Source organism: Phoca vitulina, unplaced genomic scaffold, assembly GCF_004348235.1.
Source record: "Phoca vitulina isolate PV1807 unplaced genomic scaffold, GSC_HSeal_1.0 scaffold12, whole genome shotgun sequence".
Lineage (NCBI taxonomy): Eukaryota > Metazoa > Chordata > Mammalia > Carnivora > Phocidae > Phoca > Phoca vitulina.
The window spans coordinates 24,976,087-24,999,851 of record NW_022589715.1 but is presented as its reverse complement, the minus strand read 5'-3'; the positions used below and the strand labels follow the sequence as shown (position 1 = coordinate 24,999,851).

Here is a 23,765-nt window from a genome sequence, read left to right as displayed (position 1 = left end):
ATATATATACCCACCAGAAAAATTTTGCCAAGGAGCAGATGAGATGAAATACTTTGCTGTGAGCTTTACAGAGGTGGGACAGTCAGAATCAAGGCAGAAATGAAAGAACTCAAGGGATGATGAGATGAGAAGAGATGAACTGTGAACTCGTAGGATTCAGGAAAAGAGAGGATCACATGGAAATGGAAGAAGCGCAGGGCAGAATGGCCACTTTGGAAAACACAGGAAGGGGACAGAGGACAGAAATGATGAAAGTCAGCAAAATGCTATGGAAATTAAAAACCAGAGGTATAAAACAGTAAAGAGAAAATGACAGACCTAGGAGTCAGGGAAAGGAGATCCAACACTCGCATAATTGGAGTCTCTGAGAAAGACAACCAAAACGATGAAATACAACAAATAGACATTGAAGAGTTTAATGGAATGTCACCAGCATTGTCAGAAAAATACCTGAATATACATACTACAAGGTCCACTGGGTGTCACGGAAAATTGACCCAGATTCGTCAACCCTGAGACATACCCTAGTATATGTTATTGGACTTTAGAGCTAAAGAATTTTTGTGGTACTCATACTTTCTTCTCCTCCAAAACGTTAAGTCCTTTAAAATAGGAAATAAGACATGGTGGCTTCAGTTTCTCCACAACAACATTTCATACCTGAAGACAGTAAAGCACCATGTGTAAGATCATCAAGGAGAGAAAAGGGGGCCCAGGATTTGTGTTCAGCCCAGCTGCCCCTCGGGCACGACAGCTATAAACACACAGGGTGCATATTCAGGAACTGGGAATACGGGTCCCATGCCCCCATCTTGAGGAGCTCCGAGGGAATGAACTTAGTCAATTAGGAGGTAACTGGGAAGGCCAGAATGAAGGGACTGATTGTGATCATATTTTACCTTAGACTCCCAATGAAAATAAATGGAAGGATTAGGGTAACATGACAGAATATAAATATATACAGTCAAAATATGGAAGTGACAAAACTGGCAAAAATTAGGCACAGGGGCGCCTGGGTGGCTCAGTCAGTTAAGTGGCTGCCTTCAGCTCAGGTCATGATCCCAGGGTCCTGGGATTGAGCCCCGCATCGTGCTCCCTTCTGGACTGGGAGGCTGCTTCTCCCTCTGCCCTTCCCCCCCACCTGTTCTCTCTCTCTCTCTCTCTCTCAAATAAATAAATAAAATCTTTAAAAAAATTAGGCACAGAAGGAGGAAAGATGATAGGATACAGAGTAAGGACATGGATTGCCATATTATGGAATAGATAGAGTTGACAGTATTTAAAATTGGCAAATCAAATAAGAGGAGTATAAGCAAATTATAAGTAAATAGTACAGATTAAATATTAAGGAAGACAATGCTGTCTAAAACTGAGTAAGGGAGAGGGAGTGGGAGGGAGATAAAATTCCATCATTTTATCATTGCTATAGTAGGGAACTCTTAAATACTGTCCCTAAATACATACAGGACTTAGAGAATTATTTGTATATATAAATTTATAATAACATTAGAATATGAACTCAGCTTAGCAGAAACACACACACACAGAAAACAGACCATGCAGGCAAAGATGTAAAAAAAAAAAATCGAAATTAGAAATGTAACATAAACGTATTATATGACTATGTAAATATAACATAAATATAAACCCAGATCAAACATATCTGTCATATCAATGCATGTCATATCAATCACTCATTAATTACAAAACTTAAATCAGATCTCAAAGCAAAATCTAACTCCAAAATAAAGAGATTCATGAAGGTTGAAAATGAAAGATTGTGAAAATGTGTGCCCGGCAAATGCAAATGAAAAGAAAGTAGAAGTCACTGTCTTTTTTTTAGATGAGAGTGGATTCAGGTCCCCCAAATTATTTAAATGAGACAAAGAATGACGCTTACCACATTAAACCGTGCAATTCCACAAGATAATACATATGTTATGAGAATACCTATGTTATGAGACTACCTATGTGCTGAATAATACAACATCAATATTTACAAAACAGAAATTATAGGAGATACAGGAAAGAAATAGTAGGTAGGGGGAGATTATTTTTCTGTCCTCTTGGTTCATGTCAGGGTCGAGGGAACACAAACATTAAGAAGATAGAGAAAAGCAGCATAGTTGTTCACCTGGCTGAACCCTGTAGCCTGAAAACAGAGGCACAGTTCCAGAGATGGACCATGTAACAGGCCCTGTAGAGAACTTTAATACAATTCAAAAAGTGGCCAACTACTGACAATGTTTTTTGATTATAATGCCATAAAATGAGAACTTAATAACAAAATCAAAAGCCCAAAAGTTCTCGCCTATCTAGAAAATTAAAAAAAAAAACCCCACAAAAAACAACAAACCTCTCTTTTCACAGTTCTTGGCAAAAGAAAAAACACAAACTCAAATTGCAGAGTATCTGGGAAACAGGGATAAAATGCTACATATTAGAACTCGCTAGTTATAGCTAAAGCAGCATTCGGAGGAAGTTTATAGCCTTAAAAGCTTACCTTAATTAAAACAAAAGAATGAAAAACAAGCATCTAGCTCTTGGATCAAAGAATAAAAATAAAACTGTAATTGTGGCATGCCAAGAGAATGAATATGATAACATTACAATCAAAACAAATGGGACCGTGTGCCAAGGCAGTAGTAAGCGGGACAATTTCATAGCAATAAGCGTTTTCCTTATCAGAATAGAGGGAAAAAAGTAAATAAAGCTTCAACTGAAGAAGTTATAAAGAATAAAAAAAAAAACCCTTTGACGCAGTGGGAAGAACAAAATAATAAAAATAAAAGCAGAAATAAGAACCTGGAACAGAGGAAATGGCCAAATTGACAAATAAGGGAACTGTCCTCTGAAATGATTAAACTATATAAACAGATCAAGAACATACTCAAAAAAACAAAACAAAACAAAAAGAACATACTCAAAATGGTACCTATCAAATATAAACCAAATAACTAGTTGTTATTTTTGAGAATCAAAATGCAAGGCAATAATAACATTTTCTTTATATTTACTCATATTTTCTAATTTTTAATAACGAACCTGCCTCACTTGCATCATTAATTGTTTCTTGGAAGGGACAGAACTGGGGCTAGGCCTAAATGAGGAATCACACTTAGCAGTACGACAAGGGAACTGACCTGGAGCATCTTGGCTGTCAGTTTCAGGTGTAACCAACTTAGCATGTATATTAAGTTTTTAATATCACTATTAGGTACATTTTATCACCTATAATAGAAAACTGCTGCTTTAGTTAAGCCTAAGCAATTCCAAAGCATGCCTCTAACAAAGAGAAGTCAGTGGGTTTTTTGAGAGGAATGGGATAGATACATTGAGTTCGCAAATTTAAAGTAGTGCTCAGAAGGCAGCCGCGGCCCGGTGTTTGGTACCACAGGTCGCCTGGCTGTCCTGGACAGGGAGCATTTGTGGCTTGAAACACAGACCTATAAATTTTCCAGAGTTCTGTCTCGATCTTCAAAGAAAATGTCAATTAACTTTTCATTTGTTTGTTTGGTTTTATTCTCTTAAAAAAATACACCAGCCGGGTACATGATGACTCCTAGATACCTAGAATGTTGGATTCACCAGAAAACTGTTCCCTAATGGTGCTGAAACATGTCTTCCCCACTTCCCCCCTCTCCTGCCCCTCCTGTCCCCTACCTTCCTCTCCCTTTCCTCTCCGCTCTGCGTCCTTTTAATCTCCACCTGTGTCCTGTCCCCCTCTGTCCTCTCTGTTCTTGGCCGCTCTCCCCTTCCCCTCTGCTACCTGCCTTTGCCTCTCTAATTTGCATGCGGCCTTTCCCCTCCTTTTCTTCTCTGTGCCTCGTCCATCTTCACTTGAATACTGTCTTGTTTCCTCTTCCTTGGCTGGCCCTCTCCTTTCTCTCTTTCCCTCCTCCCCTTTTCTTGTCCCCACGTGTGGCAGGTCTACGACACGCAACTGGAGAATGTGGAGGCCTTTGAGGGCCTGTCTGACTTTTGTAACACCTTCAAGCTCTACCGGGGCAAGACTCAGGAGGAGACGGAGGACCCATCTGTTATTGGGGAATTTAAGGTACGTCCTTAAGGACGTGTCCCTACCCGGAGGCCTGAGACTGTGAAGTGGCAGCCATAAGTGAAGGGGGCGGGAGCAGGGCTCCTGTAGTAACTACGGTAATGAGCATGGTGTTGATGTTGGCACATCGTGACTGTGTGGGTGACGCCGTCAATGCAGAATCTGATGGTGGTGAAGAGATGGCGGTGGGCTTGGTGGTCTCAGGTGTGATGACTGACAGAGATGACGGTAATGGTCATGATGGTGGTGATGTTGGTGATGATGATGGTGAATGCGTTGGCCCCTCATTCTTTTCAGGGCCTCTTCAAAATCTACCCCCTCCCAGAAGACCCGGCCGTCCCCATGCCCCCAAGACAGTTCCACCAGCTGGCCGCCCAGGGGCCTCAGGAGTGCCTGGTCCGCATCTACATCATCCGAGCATTTGGCCTGCAGCCCAAGGACCCCAATGGGAAGGTAACATTCCTGGAGCTCTCAGCTCTCCCAGAATGGCAGGCTGGGGCACAAACGGGCTGCAGAATCTGGACACAGCTCTCCCCCCAGGGGGTTCACAGTAAGCCTCGGAAACCAGCCAAACACACCCAGCACTGAGAGAGGCGACTGGATGCAGTTCGGTCAGGGGCCAAGTGCTCTAGGAGGTCAGAGAAGGCCAGGCAGTGCAAGACTTGGCAATCATGAGGAAGGCTTCGCAGAAGGAATAGGATTCTTAAGGATCGATGGAGTTCTGGTAGGCTAGGAGGGAGAAGAAAGTAGTATTTTAGGATGGGCCAAAAAACTTGGCAAGAGTTTGTGAGAAGACTGTTAGGCACGAGGATGAGACAAGAGGAAGCGACATGGAAGGTGTGGGCCAGGGTTGGACGTCGCTGGGCTTCAGGTGGCGGGGGTGCAGGCAGGAGAGAGGGGGCTCGGTAATGGCGCTGTGCCTAGCTGTGCTGGAGCCCAAGGCAGAAGGGAAAAGCAGTAATTCTGATCCTGTCCTTGTTTAAAAGTTAGCATTTTGTTCATCAGGGCCTGTTGGCATTGACTTTAATTTTTTAAATATTGCATTAAAATTTGTTTATCTTCATTACTGAGTTTTGGGGGCACTCCCTCAAATTTTGTGCCTGAGGCAACTACCTCATCGCCTCACTCTGGTCCTGGCTCTGAGGCAAAGAGAGAACTTGCTGGAGGGCCGGAGTCTGGAGCTCTGGGGAGATGGCTGGGGAGGGGCAGAGAAAACTTGGAAAGAGAGAAAGAGGAAAGAAGAGGGACAGGCGGGGTTGACTGGAGTTCAGAGGTATGGGGCTGGGTCCTCTCTCATCCCCTGAGATGGATACAGGCCTAGCATGTGTCCTTGAGGCTGAGGGTGAAGGTCTACTGTCCTATCCCTGGAGCCTGCTTTTCAGCATAAGTCATAGCTGACCTTGCCCTGCTGGGAAGTCAAAGGGCAGAAAAGAGCCATCCCCAGCCCAGGCACCATGATGGCCTCCAAGATGTGGTGTGGCCAATGGTCTGTTCATGCACTTCAGGATTTCTTTATGCCGTGACTGACCCTGAGCACTCTCTGATCCCAGCTGCTCCTGGAGGCATCTGGGGAAGGCCAGCCTGGGCTGGGTTAGGCTGATGAAGTCTGGCCATCTCTCTCCCTTCAATCTGTTGAAGCAGAGGTCACAGAGAGGACCCTAGCTGGCTCAGTCACATATATAATACAGGCTGTAGTGTTTCTGAGGATATGAGCCTTGCCCTCACCCACCTTCCCCCAATGGGGCAGTGCTTTGGGAGTATGGAGGACTCAGGTTCCCCATTTCCACTGCTGGATCATGACCAGAAGTCCGTGTCAGGGCCAACTGGTGTGGTGGTGTGCAAGATGGGGCCCTTGGCCTGGCACCAGGGCAGGATGGCAGCTTCTTGATGGCTGGCCTCCTAGCCTCATGGGGAGGCAGAGGACCGAAGAAGCCTCGGAGATGTGTTGGGAAAGTGAATTCATTTAAGTCTTCCTGTCTCTTCCCTCAGTGTGATCCTTACATCAAGATCTCCATAGGGAAGAAATCCGTGAGTGACCAGGATAACTACATTCCCTGTACCCTGGAGCCTGTGTTTGGAAAGTAAGTTGGTGACAGCTTGGGTCTGGCGGGGAGGTACCAATCTGGATAACCCCCAGCCCTCGGCGGGGAGATGTGGCTGCCACTGGGAAGTGCCCAGTTCCTGAGGCAAAGCTGTAGTCCCTAATCTTGCACGTCTGTAGGGGTGTAACCTCAGCTCGCTCTTCATCATGTGCTGAAGGCTGGAGTCCTGGCCGAAACTCCTACTTAATCTCATAAACAGTTACCTCAAAGAGCGGAAATCTAAATGGAAACTCAGAGCCTGCATTTGCTAATTGTTATTTTTTTTTTTTTAAGATTAACTTTTACTTTAGAATAGTTTTAGATTTACAGAACAGCTGCAAAGAAAGCGCAATTTTTGTATATCCTTCACATTCCATTTCCCTCTTACCTACCCATGGTTCATTTTGTCAAAACTAAAACATCAATAGTGGTGCGTTACTATTTCTTACACTCTAGACTTTATTAGGATTTGGCTACTTTTCCCACTGATGTCTTTTTACTGTTCCAGGATCTCATCCAGGATACCATGTTGCGTTTAGTCATTGTCGTCTGTCATTGTTGCATGTTCGTCTTTCGCAGGTAGACAGAGGAAGAGAGTAAAATGCTTCTTGAAATCTAAGAACAAGGGGAGGAAGAATCCAGGCCCCTTGCATGGGCACAGCTCCCAGGCATCCTGAATTGCTTGCTGTCTGGATATGAGCTTATTTAGGCTGGAGAAGGGAGAATCCCAGAGGGAAGTTGGTGGCTCTTTCTCTAGCACCGGTGGGAGAAGGTGTGTTGTTTTGGTACTGTCAGGTGACCCCTTGAATTCTTAAACCGGTGTCTGTAGAGTTGGCTGTGGGCACTCAGGCCTGCGGCAGGGAGCCGGTCAGCCTGGAGAGTTGCCTGCCGTCCTGCCAGTGATGAGCCCCCGGCAAGCTGGAATGGGAGGGAAGTAGGTGGGGAGGGGCTCCCTTTGGTGAGTTCAGGTGGCCGGTGGCGGGCCTGAGGCCCCAGGCTCATGGTGACCCCGCAGTAGATTGGGCCTGTTTGGAGTGGGTGTGTGTGTCAGGCCCCAGGGCAAGGTGGGGGCAGTGAGGGCAGAAACTCTTTGTATAACTCGTGTGCTGAACAAGCCCAGCTCAGGGAATGTAATGAGAACACAAGTTTGTTTTTGTTTTGTTTTTGTCTGCCTATATCCTGTAGACATTTCTTCCGTGGGGGTTACCTCCCTCATTTCTTGAGTGGAAACTGTGGCAGGCAGGTGACTTTTCTGCTTACTTTTAGACAGTCTGCTTTGTCCTAAACCCAGTCTCAAGGTGCTAACCAGAATGCCCGTTCATGTGTACTCATGAACCTGACAGGCTCCATCTAGGATAGTCACCCCCTTTCCCAGCTGGGTCCACTTTGGGTGTAGCTGTGTGTGGCGTGTGGATGTCTGTGCAGGGAAGGAGGGAGCTTTGCCTCTCTCCCTTTCCTGTCTGATGTCTCCCACCAACCCTCGACTAGCCATGAAGGTTCTGGATCGTGCATGGCCAGGACTAGGGGACTAGGAGAGGAGAGCCCCATGTGCTCACTGCCTCTGTGTTTTCTGGGCACTCTCTGGGTGGCAAATGTTGAAAGCTGATTTATTGTCTTGTGAGTGCTTTCCAGAAAGCCCCTTTGCGCCCACCCACTGAAGCTCCAGGGAAGTGGTGGATGCCACGGCCCTTTACTGATGGCCCTTTTCAGATGGGCCTCTCCACAGTCTCACAGCTGGAGCCCCAGGTCCCATGGGGTCGGATTCCAAGTGGCTCCCATTCGGCCTCACGGTGGCCCAGCCAGGATAGGAGCGGTGTCGTCTCTCTCTCCGCCTCTCTGCGGCCAGCTGCTTTCTCTTCCTTGAGTACGAGTCAGGTGCCAGGCTTGTGCCTCCCACCTGCAGGGAACTCTTTCAGGGGAAAGGGGGCTATCCCTCCACACTTGACCTCAGAGCGGGGATGGGGGGTCTCAGAGCACAGCAGGAGCTCCCTCCAAAGAAATCTCTTCCCAAATCCTCTTTCCCACTCTGCAAGTAGGTGTAAAGCCCTAAGTGTCCCCAAAGTGGGTCCCAGGTCACCCCCTTGGTCAATTCCAGTGCTCTGGCACCTTCACATCTCTTGCCTCCTGGTGTCCTGGTAGAAGCTTCAGTTGTGACTTTCTGTTCCAGTTCATCTGTTCATTCTGTGGTTCAACAGGCAGGTAGCTACTCTATGCTCAGCGCAGATTATTTGGGGACGTGTGACATACACGTGTGTATGTGCACACACATACACACACACACACAGAAAAGTCCAGTACCGGTAGAGTGCTGGGATTAATACTTTAGGATGTACAGAGGCCCGAGGAGGTGGACTCCAGGGCCACTCTTGGAAGGGGAGGAGGGGGCCAGGGAAGGCTTTCAGGCCCCTGCTCTTGTCCTGCTGTCCCTCCCTTGAGCACCCACTGTGTCCATCAACATCAGGGAGTCTGCAGCACCCTGACGTCTGCCCTGGGCCCCCTGCAGGATGTTCGAGCTGACCTGTACTCTGCCTCTGGAGAAGGACCTGAAGATCACACTCTACGACTATGACCTCCTCTCCAAAGATGAAAAGATCGGGGAGACAGTCATCGACCTGGAGAATAGGCTGCTGTCCAAGTTTGGGGCTCGCTGCGGGCTCCCACAGACCTACTGTGTGTAGGTGCAAGGGGCTGGTTGCTCTTCTGCCCCCCGAATCCTGAGCACTTCCTGTGTGCCAGCCCCGGGCTTAGCCCTGGATAGGTGCTCTCTCGCTCAGTCTTGTCCCCACTGTACTTATACGGAGCCTGAGGCCCAGAAATGTTATGGTTTGTAAGTGGTGGGATTCAGATTTGAACCTGTTTGTCTGACTCTAAGAAACTGGCTTGTCATCATGTGGTTGTAACCCAGCTCTCCTTAAGATACTACCGAGCCCCTGTAGAGGGAAGAATGAGGAAGGAGGGAAAGGAGAAGGGAGACAGACCATGGGTCACGTGAGCCCCAGTGGAGCGTCTGGGGATCTGTGTCAGGTGAACTCATGTGTGGGCAGCCCCTGCTCCGTTCTTGCCAATTTGGGTCTCATTTGGGTCTGATTCTCTCAATCTGGAAATTGAAAATATCTAGGTTCCATCTCAGTATTCATTTAAACACGTCCTGTTGTCTCTGGGCCTCAGTTTCCCTGTGTGTCAGGTGGCCCCCCACCCCGTCACGGCGGGCGAGGGTGCCCACTGTAAAAGTGAAGGGTGGGGGGCTGTGCAGGTGGGTGCACAGGCTCCCGCGCACCCCTCGGCAGCACCCTGAAGGGTCTCTTCTTTGCCTTGTGTTTGGGCCTCAGCTCTGGACCCAACCAGTGGAGAGACCAGCTCCGTCCCTCCCAGCTTCTCCACCTCTTCTGCCAGCAACGCAGACTCAAGGCTCCCGTGTACCTCACAGGCCGTGTGCTCTTTCAGGATAAAGAATATACCATTGAAGAAATAGGTGAGCTGCCATGTGACCCCAGAACCATGGCGGGCTCTCCGTCACCTCAGGGGTCAGGGGTGAGCGTGAAGCCAGGGTCTGGGTCACGGTTAGGATCAGTTTGCTTCTGGCTTTGGGTGCTCAGACTTTAATTGGAATTTGGGGTCCAGATGACCTCTGAGACCATACTCTACTTGAATTGCACTAACTTGCCAGCTTGGCCTTCTGGGTGTCTTCTGAGCCGCCATCCCCCCCTCGAACCCCCCTCCCCACACCCCTGACTCCCAGCTCCTGTACCTAAAACATCCACAGGGCAGGCAGGAAGCCCTGCGGCCTCCACCCTTGCCCCTGGATCTGCCCAGTGCTCCCGCCTGAGAGTTCTGCCGCATGCCCCCCTGTGTGTCTGAGATGTCCACAGGCCTACATTGCCCCCCAGGAGCTGCTCAGACTCCCTGGAGCTGTTTATAGGCCCTGGGGGCGGGGCTCACTTCCTGGTGGTTTCAGAGCTGTTTGATGTCAGAGCTGGTGCCGAGGTTATACAAGGGAAGGGTGGCTCTGATTCCCCATCCCCAACCCCTCCTCCTCCTCCTTCCGCTGGTCTGTGAACCCCTGTAGCACGGGGACCAGGGCTCACGGTCATACATTCATAAGAAAGGAAAGCCAGAAGCTATTGATGGTGAGGTCCCACATCGGCCTATTTTTGCAGATGAGGCCATGGAGGCCAAGAGTAGCTAACGACCTGCCCAAAGTCACGCAGCCAGTTAGGAGCAGAACCAGACACCTGGCCCGGGGGTCCTGCCGCAATGCTGTGCCGCTTCCTTTGTGGCACCCGTTAGAGTGGGCAGAGCAGGTTTGTTAGATGAACTTGTGTGTGTGTGTGTGTGTGTGTGTGTGCATGTGTGTGTGCACGAAAATCTGTGCTCTTGAACACGGATACACCTGAGTGCACATACCTGTGTGTGTCCTTGTGTGTTTGGACACACGTGGACTCTCCTCCCCCCCAGTCAAAGTTTTTTTAGTGGAGGCTCCAGGTTCCTGTGGCCGGCTGGTTGGCCAGGCTTGTCTGGATCAGAACCACCCTTGTGTCCTCATCCCGTCCACAGCACCAATCCTTGACCTACTCCCTAGCACGTAGGAGCTGTCCCTGGAAAACACAAGGTGGAAGGGAAGGGTGCTCACGGCCAGTCCCGTGCCTTTCCTAAACGAGGGTGTCATCTCAGCTGCCCTGTTGACCAACGGTGTCACTGCTCTGTGCTTCACTTCTGTCATCTGTGAAACAGGCATGATAACAGCACTTACCTTCCAGGGTTATTATGAGGCTAGAACCTGTTAAGATTTATGAAGACCAGTGCCTGGTTTCTGCTTTATAAGTGTTTGCTGTGATTGCTATTATTTTAGCTATTGCTCCTAGTAGAACAGATTGTGTGAACAGGATAACAGTAGTACTGAAAGCATTTAGATGCCTGATCTGGAAGTAGAGGTTGCTGAGGCTCAGAGTTTGGAGCAGTCAGGGAGGGCTTCCTGGAAGGGGTGAGCTTTTGGTGGAAAAAAAGAGCTTTATAGAAGAGGCTTGGTAGCAATGATGGCAATGAGGAATCTGGATTTTAAAGCTGGAGCCAGTGGATGGTGAGGCTTCCCTTGCAGAGTGAGACCTGAGGGTCAGAAGTGTGTCTTGGCTGGGGCTGAGGGTGTGGGGGTGAGGGGCTTCCCGAGGCCTCCAGGCAGCCCCACTATCCCTTGCTCACTCATCCCCAGCAACTTTTTTGTCTTTTCTCTGGAGCAGAAGCTGCCAGTGTCTTGAACCCACACCTGGGCCCCGTGGAAGAGCGCCTGGCCTTGCATGTTCTCCGGCAGCTGGGCCTCGTCCCCGAGCATGTGGAGTCCCGGCCCCTCTACAGCCCCCTGCAGCCAGACATTGAGCAGGTAGGACAGGGCCCCTGAGCCCTGACCCCCAGCCAGCCCCGCCCCCCAAGGACGGCATGGATATCCCAGAGGCATCTGTGGGGAGCTCAGGATTTGGCCAATCCTTCCTTGACATGTTTTCCCACAGTCTGAGTGGTGACCACTGTTGGCCTACAAGAGGACCCCTTGGGCCTGGCCTCCCCTGGCTTCCTGCAGCCCTCAGGACCTGGGGAATGAGCCTGAGCCATGGATAGACCTCTGGCTTACCATGAGTCATTCAGAAGCCTCACTGTTTCAGCTTGGCCTCAGGATGCCCTCCCCTACTACCAGCCAGTGACATCCAGGTGGCTGGTGTGGGGCTGGGCTGCTGTGGGGAATCCAGACAGGGCAACTGGCACCCTATGACAGAATGGCAGAGCTATCACTGAGAGTGGTCATCAGGAGGGCCAAGGGCATTCTCCGTGCAGAGGGAGGGTGAGCAAAGGGACAGCTGGCCCAGGACTGAGACCGGGAGGCTTCCTGGAGGAGGTGAGCTCAGGACTGGGTTTTGGAGGAGGAGGAGAGAAAAGGCGACGGCAGAGAAGGGCTGAGGCAGCAATGAAGGTGCCTTTGTAGACATGCAGGGGACATGGTCTCTGCTGTTTGGACTGAGCTCTCTTGCCCTTGGTGGGTGGCTGCCAGCACCCCAAAGTGGCACAGCAGGTGTTGATGTGAGCTTTCAGTCTCCAGCTATGTGCCCTGGAGAAGTGACTTCAGTCCCTGCTTTCTCTGTGAGATGGGGACAGAAATAGTATGGAGCTTACGGAGAGGGAGGGAGCCGAGGGGTAGCAGGTGGAGTGCTTCCTCGTGGAAATCCTCTGAAGCTCCTCTGAATAAACCGTGTTCTCCGACCCTCCAAAATCTTGTACATGCCATTCCCTCAGTTGGAAAAGCCCTTCTCCCCTTGTCCATCTGGCACACTGAGACTCAGCTCAAATATCATCGTCTCTGAAAAGCCTGCCCTGACCCCCACCCCCCAGGCCTGGGCTCAAGTCATCAGCCTGTGGGGCAGCGGGCTCACTGCTGCAGTTGGCCCTGGAGTCCCCTGTAGGGCACCTGCTCTCGGCGGGGGGGGGGGGCTCTCTGGGGCAGGGCCTGGGTGTTCTTCGTCCTGGGCCCCACCTGTGTGGCACAGAGCAGGTGGTGGATAGGTGTTGGTGGAATGAAAAAGGTGGGGAGAGAACGGGGTTATGTCTCCCCAGGGGAAGCTGCAGATGTGGATCGACCTATTTCCCAAGGCCCTGGGGCGGCCTGGACCTCCCTTCAACATCACCCCACGGAGAGCCAGAAGGTGACTTACCCCAGTCAGAGGCTTGGAGCTGAGCAGAGTGGCGGGATGGTTGCAGTTCGCTGTGGGTGGGACCTGGAGGTCACTCTTGGGCCACTCGGGCCAGAGGGCATTGCTCTTGTGTGGGCCTGGCTAAGTGCCCAGCCAGGCAAGCATCGGGGTCTTGTTGGGTGAGCCAGCCTCTTGGCTTCTCAGTCAAAGATGGCCCACCCTTTGCTGGGAAATCCACGTAGACTTGAGCCCTTCTTCTCCACAGGTTTTTCCTGCGGGGTATTATCTGGAACACAAAGGACGTGATCCTGGATGACCTCAGCATCACTGGGGAGAAGATGAGTGATATTTACGTGAAAGGGTAGGGAGGCATCTGCCTTCTCACCTATTCCAGCCCCATGGTGTTGCCCTGCTCCCTCCTTCTGGTGGGGTGGTGGAATGGGGGAGCTCCAGCGTAGGGAAGGGAGGGAGGGAGAAAGGAAGGAGGGCCTTATGGGGCTGGTCCCTGCCTTTGGTGAGTCCTTCTCCCACCAATTTCTTCTATACAAATCTTTGGGTTGAACTTAGAAGGTTTGAGGATGTCCCTCAAGAGAGAAGTTAGAATGTTTTAAAATTAAAACATTGGTACTTTGTTTTTGCTTTATCCTTTACCAAGTGCATTTACCTTCTTAATTCCTCATTTGCCTAAGTTGGGGGTGCATATTGTGGTGGAAGCCTTAATTAGACATGTTCTCTAAAATGTTGTCTAGTTGGATGGTTGGCTTTGAAGAGCACAAGCAAAAGACGGATGTGCATTATCGGTCCCTGGGAGGCGAAGGCAACTTTAACTGGAGGTTCATTTTCCCCTTTGACTACCTGCCTGCTGAGCAAGTCTGCACTGTCTCTAAAAAGGTGAGCGCGTGCCATCCCCAGTGGCCTAGTCCCAGGGCTTTCTGTTGTAGGTATCACTGCCCTGCCATTGTCACACCTCACCAGTGCCCCCGGATGTTGGAATCCCCATGGCCATAGCCCTGTTACCCATCTCCCCGCCTCCACGTCTGCCGCCTCTACTGTTACTGCCATCATTAGCATTGCTACCCCCCCCAACCACCCCCCACCGGTGCCGCAGCCCCCATCTGTAGCTCGGTCCAGATCCTAATTACTGCCTTCCTCCCAACCCCAGACAAACCAAGCGGCAGGAAGTGTCGCAGGGTCAGAGTGGGAAGAACATTCGTAGGGACACCCAGCATGGCTATGGAAGGGGCAGTGGGGCCAGAACCCGTAGGGAGAGCTTTTCCAGAGGGCTGGCCTCACCTGTGGATGGGTTGTCCACAGGATTGGGGTTGCTTAGCTAAGTCCCTTGTGTGACATCGTTCCCCACATTTCTGTGTCTGGTGCCTGTGGTCACTGTCCAAGCTGGACACTTACTGGGCGCAGCTCAGGCCTTCCAGGCCGGAAGCCGTGTCCTCCTCCCTCCCTGACCTCACTGCGAGCTGCAGGCCCCTGGGGGACCCGGTGCAACAGCCAGGGGTTGGAGGCGGGTCCCGGGACCTCAGCTCTCTGTGTCTCAGAAGCTCCTCATTGAGGTCTCATCTGGATGGTAAATTCTTCTCTCCTGCAGTAGGCAGAGCCTGAGGCAGGCAGCCTCCTTCCTGGTGGCGCTGCACCTGCCCTTGGAGAGAGCCTCCAGAGCACAGGGAGGCCTCAGAGCTGGGCTGGCTGGAGGCAGAGAGTGCCTCTGTTGGAGCTTCGGTCCACCTGCATCCCACCCAGAGGTGCTCTCTACTGGACAAAGTGAATGCCTCTCTGGCATTTCGGTTCTGCTGCTCCGATTTCCTTCCTGAGGTAGCACAAGGCTTAAAGCCGCCAAGCTTCTGCGACGCCTTCTTTTCTGAATGGTTGAGTGGCTTCAAGAAGGGAAATCTAGAACGTACTTCCTGGGCGCTGCCGAGGTCTTCTTGGCTCTCTTCATTTCATCCTTCCCTCATGACCCTTGTCCAGCCCAACACACAGGATCCTCTGCATTTTAGAGAAACCAGAATGTTCCAGTGAACAGTCTAAAACCATCAAATGAAAGAAAATAGGGTTAAACAAGGTTAAATGCATGCTTTCACCCAGGGATTGCCGCATAGTGCCTGCCAGAAGGCAGAATTTAGCAACAGCCTTGGGTTCTGTGCAGTCAAGGAAAGCCTAGCCTCTTTGTAGGTTTAATCTTGTTTGCATTTGCCCAGTGTATTTGTCTATCACGAGTTGTTTCCATAACAAAGCAAATGTTGCATTTGTTGGGGAAGAGCTCCAAATCAAACACACACTGCATCTCTTTGCTGTGGGCAGAGGGGGAGTAGGGGCCGGGAATGGGGCCCGGAGGGCTCAGGCATCTTGTCTTCTGTGCTTGGCACGCCGGACAAGGATGGGAAACCGAGGCTGAGAGATGCCGAGGGGCCTGCTTAAATGGGAGGCGGGACTGCCCCCTTGACTGTGACACGTGGGGATGTGGGCGAGGAGGCACAGGAAGCAGAGGCTCTGTTTTTTCTACAAAGTAGGAAGAGAGAATCTCCTGGCACTGTGGCAGGTGAACTGAGACAAATGGAAAAGGCTGGAAGAAGCCATTATGCTGAGTGAGGGAGCGAAGGGGGAGAGAGTGGGAGGAAAAGGCACAGGGGGAGGGAGAGAGAGCTGGTCGTGACGCTGAGGTCAGCTGAGATGCCGGAAGTGCTGAGGACCCAGCTGGAGCTGCTGGTTAACAATCTGAGGTGGTTCCATTCTAGCAATGGAGGAGTTCCATCTCTCCGCCATAAGCACTGGCAAGGAAGAGGAGAATCAGGCTGGCCCACCGTGGAATAGCCCATAGGCTGGGGCTAGCCCGGGAAGAATGAGAAGCCCAGCAGGGCTGCGGGGGCGGGGGGGCGGAGGGGAGAGAAGGAAGAGGAGTCAGGGAGTCCAGGAAAGGCCCCCCGCGCCCCGTGGGAGGGGCAGGGGCAGTGGAATACGGTGGGGTGCCATGGTCCAGGAGAAGGTAGCTGAAGGGAGGGGTGGAGGAGGTCAGAAGAGGAAGAGGAGGCTCTGAAGTCAACCAGGGGAGTGACGGAGGATCTGGCTTGAGCCAGGAAGAGCCAGTGGGTCCCTCTGTGGGAGAAGGGGCCTAGGAGGCAGGTGAAGCTGTGCCCACAGTGGGGCACCAATGAGCTGGTCTGGGCCAAAGGACTGAGTCTGGGAGTAAGATGGTGCGGGGGTACCGCACAGCCTCTGGGCTCCCCAGTCCTGCCCGCAGAGCCAGCCTTCTGCCGAGGGGTTCGGGGCCTCTGGCAGGCAGGCCCTCCGGGGACCCCATTAACCAGACGAGACTGTCATAAAGCACAAGGGTCTCCTTTCATCCAGCTGCTTTGAACCACCGCTGGTTGCCCCGGCCTGGCTCCCCACCTGGAGGCCAGCACACCCACTGGGGCCTGCCTGCGCGTCAGGCACCCACCCTGCAAATAAACAGCTAGTAAAAGGGCCCAGACCGGGAGCGTAATGAGCGCCTGGGACCTGGGGGGCCATTCCCCAGGCTGGAGCCCCAGCGCAGCTGCTCCCACCAGGGGCCGTTTGAACCTCTGGCTCATTACTGAGCCCATAAACCGGGCCGGCCAGAGGAATGGAGGATGCTGGCGGCCTGTGCAGGCGGGCCTGCGGAGCTGGCCATAAAAGCCCTGCCAGAGAAGGGAGGCACCTGCAGGAGGGCTGGGGCCCGGAAGAGGGGAGGCACCAGATGGGGGCCAGCTGGGGGCCCGAGCCCCTCGCCAAGTCAGGCAGCGGTCCAGGCTGCGGTGGTGTGTGCTTTGCAAGGTGACCGTTCCTCACAAGGCATGGTTTTTGGTCCAGGAGCTCTGTGGGTCTGCGTGACCGGGGGTGGCCAGACAAGAGGCACAGCCCCGGCTGGGCAGCAAGGCTGCGGGTACAGGGCACCCAGGGGCAGGCAAACCCTCTGTGATCAGCAGTTCTCCCGGACTCCCCGTAGAGTCTGTCCCCTGAGACTGGTTGTGGGCCCCTGCTGTGACCTGGCACACTCAGGATCTGGCCCCCAGTGTCTACAGGATCGTCATAATGGTTCCTGTCCTTACCACTCACTCAGGAAAAGCTACAGCTGAGGGCAGAGAACAAGCATGAGTGGAAAAGCCTCACAGACAGTCCTTTGAGTTGAGTGTGGCTGGATTCAGGGGTTGAACCCAGGCCGCAGCATGCCTGTCCTTATCCCTCAGCTGCTCTAGGAGGCTTCTGTGGGAAGAGGCCCATGATAATGCTGGTCCAGGCTGAGTGGTCTCAGGGAGGCGGGGTAGGGAGAGCAGGAGGGTGGAGAACTTCCCAGCACTGGGGGCTTTTGATTTGCCCCAGGGCAAGCTCTTGGAGATAAAGATGGGGTGGGTGGCCGTGGCAAGGAAGGAGCTGGAGTTACTGTCGCCCCTTACCGCAGTGTGTCAGGGGGATCCTTCCGGTGACAGCTAGGGTGGGGTGGGGGCCCCCAGGTTCCCAGCCGGCCTACCCGTTCCCCAAGAGCACAGGGGCAAAGCAGGATTTAGAGGCGAGAGCGGGACTCTGGAACCTGACGGCCTGCCTGGGTTTGAACCCCAGCTCACCACTTCTCAGCAGCCTGACTCAGACAGGTTCCTTGCTCTGGCTTCCTCAGCTCTAAGGACAACATCTCCCTTATAGGTTGTTGGAAGGATAAATGAGCTCAGAGTGGCAAAGAGCTAGAACAGAGGAAGTGCAGATTAATATTATTATTATTAGCTGCCAGATCTTGGGCAAATTCTTAACTTCTCCAAGTCTCTGCTTCATCATCTGTACAATGGGAATGAAACCTCCGCCCATGGCACTGGGAGGCTTCAGGGAGCTATGTCACGCGAAGTCAGCCTGCATGGTTCCTTCCTGGGTCCTCGAACACTGTCCGTTGGTATCTTAGCAATCTTCCTGCCAAGACCTGGTGCTGGCAAGTCCCTAAGAGATGTCCCATTCATTGCCTCCTCCGGGCAGCCTTCCAGCCCCTCTAATCTTGCTTCCCTGCTTCCTCCTCTGGGCCAGGATGCTTTCTGGAGGCTGGACAAGACTGAGAGCAAAATCCCAGCCCGAGTGGTATTTCAGATCTGGGACAACGACAAGTTCTCCTTTGATGACTTTCTGGGTGAGCACTGTTTCCGGCGCACTGGGGGTTGACCCAGAGCCCCCCCTTGTGTGCGTGTGTGCATGTGCCGTTCTTAGGAAGGCTGGCAGGAGGAGTGGTCCTACTCTTCGTCCTCAGGGAGCTCAGGGTCACTGCTCCCTGGTGCTGAGTATGGTCTGGGACACAGAGGGGTGCCTGAGGGCCTGTCAGTGGAGGTGGTATGGAACGCCAGGCTACATGGATGGTAGCAGTCAGGTCAAGAAGAAAGGAAGGCACAGGTCAAAGGCGGGGCAAGCATGAGCTCAATGTCGCCGACTGTCTGGCCTCACCCTTGACAGGATGCCCCCACCTGCACCCCTGTCTAGACTGGACAGCCGGGCCCAGTAAGTGAGGGGCTCTCGTCAGTCCTCACGCTTGTGTCTGAGTGGTGAGTGAACGAGCCACTGTGGCTCCATCCTCCAGGTCCCCAGGCAGGATTCTGGTGGGGGAGAAGTGTGCAGAAACCCGAGCTGGGAGCAGGGAGTGCTGGGCTGGAGGATGTGGTAAAGACAGGGTGAGATGTGGGGCGAGGAGGATGGTTGTACGGGGCCAGCAGGTGGGACTGTGAGTAACAGCCCTGTCACAACTCTGAGAGTTCCCCAGAAAGTGTGGTCTAGCTGTACGATTAGATATTATTCAGCCACAGAAAGAAAGGAAATACGGATCCATGCTACAATGTGGATGAACCTTGGAAACATGCTAAGTGAAAGAAGCCAGTCACAAAAGGACTAAGATTGTATGCTTCCATTCACATGAATTGTCCGCAGTAGGCAAATCCAGAGACAGAAAGTGGCCTGGTGGTTGCCAGGCATTGGGAGAAGGGGAGTGAAAATGACTGCTAATGGGTATGGGGCTTCTTCTGGGAGTGATGACAATGTTCTGGAATTAGATAGAACTGGTGCTGGCACAACTCTCAATATACTAAAAGCCACTGAGTTTTATACTTTGAAATGGTTAAATTGGTACATTTTATGGGATGAGAGTTTTAATTCAATTAAAAAAAAGTGGACCTCGTGAGAAAGGCAGCCTGGGGCGTCAGGAGTCCTGATTCTTGGCCCACTCTGCTACTTGGGAGCAGGGTGGCTCTGGATGGAACACTGGAGCCCTTCTTGGCTGGCCCTGGATTGCAGAAAGGTGAGCTGGTGTTTGCTGAGCCCTTGGGCCCCTGCAGGGGCCGTTCAGAGGAGCCACTCCAGCAGGGATGAGGAGGAGGTCAGCCCGCCCGTGCAGTTCCCCGCCTGGTCACCCACATTCAGAGGACGGCACTGGAAAAGATGCAGGCTGTCAAAATCATGGCATCCAATTGGACTTTTGTTATTTTACTGATTCTCCTGCAATACATAATCCCTGTAGAAAATTGGAAAATATAGATCAACAGTGCCTCGCTTTGCTTATGTGTTAAAATTTCACTACCCAGAGATAATCTCCACTCCTATGTTCACATGTATAATTTCATATATAAGCAAACACATGTATGTTATATGTGTATTCACACACATATATAATCATACCTACATATATGGCATATATATAGCAAAATGAACTTTATCACACATATGTTTTATATCCTGATTTTTGGGGAAAACTTAATATTTCAAGCATATCCTTTGTGTTGCTAGTTACCTGCCCACGTTTATATCTGCATCATAATACTTAACTCCTGCCTGTCGCTGGGCCCTATTCTGCCTAACTAATCTTCTCTTGGTGGGTCCTCAGCTCATCTTTGGATCTTCCAATGTGAGTGATACCCTTAGGCACACATCTCTGAATCCTTTGTGTATATCTTTCCTGAACTGTAAGTAGATTTTTAGAGTCTTTGTACATTTTCGTGGTTTTGGAAATATTTTGTTCAGTTGCTCTCTAGAAAGGTTTTGCATTTTTACATTTACATTTTATTCCCACCTGTGCCCTTTTTGTATCACTTTTGCTACCAGTGTTACCTTTTTTTTTTAAAATTGCCTATCTGACACCTCATTTTAATTTTTGTTTGCATCTCTTCATTACTTGTGAGGTGGAACTTTGAAAATATACTTATTTCCGTATTATTGGTGGGATTTTATTTTCATGGTTTTGTTCATCTTGTTCGTCTTTGATTTTTGATTTTCAGAGCTCTTTGCCTAGTAAGGACACATTACAAATAATTCCTCCAATTTTTTCAACTGCTTTTTAATTTTTTTATGGAGTCTTTTTTTGCTTACAGACTTAACAGTTTTTTTTTTGGCATCATTCTATCAACATTTTCTTTATGAGGTGAGACTTCAGAAAATTAATTTTAAAAAGAAAAATGAAGAAAGCTGCATTTTTACTGAATGAGAAAACTGTTCAAAAAAAAGCAAAATGGGCTCATCTTTTGTTTTTGAAAATAAAAATAAAACCATTAAAACTACTTTTAACTTCATAAGGTTTCTTTTTTCTTCTTCATAATGTGTTTTTAATGACATATTTTGCTTTTTTAAAATATTTATTACTTTAAAAGTAATAAATAAGATCTATCATCTTGCCAATCCAGAGATTATACAATGTTTCCTTACAGTCTTTTATGTAGATCATACTGGGATAATTTTGTGTATACACACACACACACACACACACATATATGGTTTAATATCCTGATTTTTCTTAATGTTATATTAGGACCATATTTAAAATGGGAAATAAACACTCATCTACACTTGAGGGATGGAGAGACATGTGGGCGGGTGGATAGATAGATGAACGCTCATACAGAATTGAACAAATGGATGGATAGAATAATAGCCTGATTAATGGATAGGTGAAGTTCTCCACAAATGGCAGCTATGGAGGGACGGAGATAGATCACAGCAGATGGGTAAGTGGAGGAATAAATGGATGAGTGGAAAGAAAGAAAACTAGAAAAATAGATCCCATTGGTGGATACTTACAGTAACTGAGCATTCCACACTGAAAAAAATCTAATCTCTTTTGCATGGTATTCAAGAATTTCTTTAATTTGGCCTCAGAAAACATTTTTTAGATTTATCTCTCTCATGTAATCCCTTCAGCAAGTTATGCTCCAATCGCATTGACTTCATCATGTTGTTGTGATTGGATTAGGTGAAACCACATGAAATTGCTGTTTTTATAGGTCAAAGAGAGTTGAATACCATTTTCATATGGTCCAACCATGTAGATGGAGCTATATTACAGGGAGATGATGGATTAAATGGATGAGTAGATAAATAGTATAGAAAGATGGCTGCTTGGAGAACTAGGCGGGCAGATGGAAAAATGGCCGGATGAATCACAGTGAGATACGACTTCACGTGTATTAGGATGGCTCTAAAAAAAAAAAAACGCAGAAAACAGAAAACAACAAGTGTTAGAGAGGATGTGGAGAAATTGGAAAGCCTCAGACATGCTGGTGTGAATGTAAAATGGTACAGCTGCTGTGGAAAACAGTTTGGCAGGTCCTCAAAAAAAAACCAATACAGAAATTACCAGATGACCTAGCAATTCTATTCCTGTACCCAAAAGAATTGAAAACTGAGACTGAGACACTTGCACACCAGTGTTCACTGCAGCATGATTCACATTAGTCAAAAGGTGGACACAACTCAAGTGTCCCATCGACAGATGAATGGATAAACAAAATGTGGTCTATCCATCCCATGGAATAGCATTCAGCTATAAAAAGGAATGAAGCACTAATATGTACTTCAACATGGATGAACCTGGGAAGCGTGCCACGTGAAATAAGCCAGACACAAAAGGACAAATATTTTATGATGCCACCTCTATGGAATATCTAGAATAGGCAAATTTGTAGAGACAGAAAGGAGATTAGAGTATCTCAGGGACTGAGAGGAGGGGGGAAAGGGGAGTTATTGCTTAATGGGTACAGAGTTTCTGTTTGGGGGGATGAAAAGTTTTGGAAATAGGTAGTGGTGATTCGTTGTATGATGTTGTGAATGTAATTAACGCCATTCGATTATGCATTTAAAAATGGTTAAAGTGACAAATTTTATGTTATATATATTTTACCACAATAAAAGCAATTTAAAAAATGGATGGATGGAAGGATGGATGTAGACAATGGGTGAATGAATGGATTTGTACAACGTAAACTGAAGTTGAGTACGTGGGAAGCTCCGTGAAGGGTGAACGAGTAAGAGTAGATTATTGAGCATATGGATGCGTGAGGAGTTGGATGGGCAGCTGTGTGGAACGAGGGGTGATGGGTGGGGGAAATGAAGAGTTTGTGGGATTTGACCCGTGGCTAAGCGCATAGATCCAAGAGGAGGAGGTGACAGTTTTTCTTGAAACTGTCCAGTCCCAGGGTAGCCCCAGGCTGGCAGGAATTGAGAAACCCTCAGCCAAAGAACCCCTCTCTGCTGCAGGCTCCTTGCAGTTGGATCTCAACCGCATGCCCAAGCCTGCCAAGACAGCCGAGAAGTGCTCCTTGGACCAGCTGGATGACACTCTCCACCCGGAGTGGTTCGTGTCCCTTTTTGAACAGAAAACAATGAAAGGCTGGTGGCCCTGCATGGCAGAAGAGGGTGAGAAGAAGATCCTGGCGGTAAGTGGGCTCCCTCCAGCCTGGTGCAGGCGCCAGACTAGCTTCTTCCTTAGAAATCACTGGGCACAAATCTGGCGCCCTCCTTCTCTCCTGCCCTGCCTCTCCCTGTCTTCCAAGGTACTGTCATGGTTCTCTTCCAGTTCCCAGCCTTCTGGCTCCTTGAGGCTTGCATCCCAGGAAGCCTATTTAAATGGAAAGATAGCCTTACCTCCCTCAGGCCCTGTGTAATTTATGCTCTCCTACTTGGCCTCCAGGGATCTGTGTCCTGAGCTCCCCTCTGGGCAGGGCTTCCAATGGAGGACCGGGGAGTGCCTCTCCCATTGGAGCAGGATCTTTTCAGGGACCATCCTTTTAGTGCTGTCCTGGCCCAGAGGTCTGCTCAGGGGTACCATGACACCGTGCAGAACTGTCCTTCCTTCCTCTGGAGAGGAAGTGAATCCTGGACAGTTTACTGAGAACCCGCAGGTGGCCGGCCAGCCCCTAAAGTGGATCTTGAAATAAAATACCCTTGTAGAAGGAATTTTAACACTTATTAAGAAATACTAGCACCTCAAAAGAAAAACCAGCAAAGGACATGCATAGATAATACACAAAAGAAGTACAAATGGCCGTTAAACATTTAAAAAGGTTCATTCCCCCTAGTAATTAAAGGAATCATTTTAAATGTGGAAACATTTTTCCTATTAAATTAGACATTAAAAAAAAAAAACCTAAATGCTCATTGCTGGTGAAGACTCAGAGGCAGACCCCTCATTTACTTCTGCTGGGAGGGCTAATGGTTTTACCATTTAGGGAAGCAATTTGGTAATATATAGCCAGGGATTTAACAATATTTATGCCCTTGGACTCTGTCATCCCACTTTTAAAAATCTCTCCTAAAGAAATAAACAGACGCAATTAAAAATGTAGTCTCTGGGGTGTTTTTTTGCAGCATTGTTTATAACATCAAAGAGTTGGAAACAACCTAAATGAACCAAAATAAGTGTTTTACTAAATAAATTATGGTCAACCATCCCATAGAACATTTTACAGCCATTAAAAAGCAAACTTTAAAGAATATATAATTGTATAGTGAAACATAAAATACTTCTAAGTGAAAGAAGGAAGCTCTAGAATGATATAGACACAGTGACATATTGCATATACTTGCAGAGGAAAATAGCTCTAGTACATAAAAATATGAATGGTGCTCATCTCTACATAGTAGAAGTGTGGCTGATGTTCTCCCTTAGACATTTCTGTAGCTTCTAAATGGTCTACAAGG

At 49.5% G+C, this 23,765-nt stretch overlaps 1 protein-coding gene across 15 annotated transcripts in view; it reads left to right on the top strand.

Annotated features, from left to right (window-relative positions):
• The window catches only part of DYSF (dysferlin), a 202,959-nt gene that overhangs the window by 172,071 nt on the left and 7,123 nt on the right, over positions 1-23,765 (top strand). For all 15 annotated transcript variants that reach the window (XM_032410734.1, XM_032410730.1, XM_032410732.1 and 12 more), the window contains 11 exons: positions 3,929-4,057; positions 4,355-4,510; positions 6,047-6,138; positions 8,642-8,812; positions 9,468-9,610; positions 11,373-11,512; positions 12,733-12,821; positions 13,075-13,170; positions 13,559-13,700; positions 17,847-17,946; positions 22,323-22,501. In XM_032410734.1, the coding sequence (XP_032266625.1) occupies positions 3,929-4,057; positions 4,355-4,510; positions 6,047-6,138; positions 8,642-8,812; positions 9,468-9,610; positions 11,373-11,512; positions 12,733-12,821; positions 13,075-13,170; positions 13,559-13,700; positions 17,847-17,946; positions 22,323-22,501 (1,437 nt within the window). The remainder of the gene's footprint in view (positions 1-3,928; positions 4,058-4,354; positions 4,511-6,046; positions 6,139-8,641; positions 8,813-9,467; positions 9,611-11,372; positions 11,513-12,732; positions 12,822-13,074; positions 13,171-13,558; positions 13,701-17,846; positions 17,947-22,322; positions 22,502-23,765) is intronic.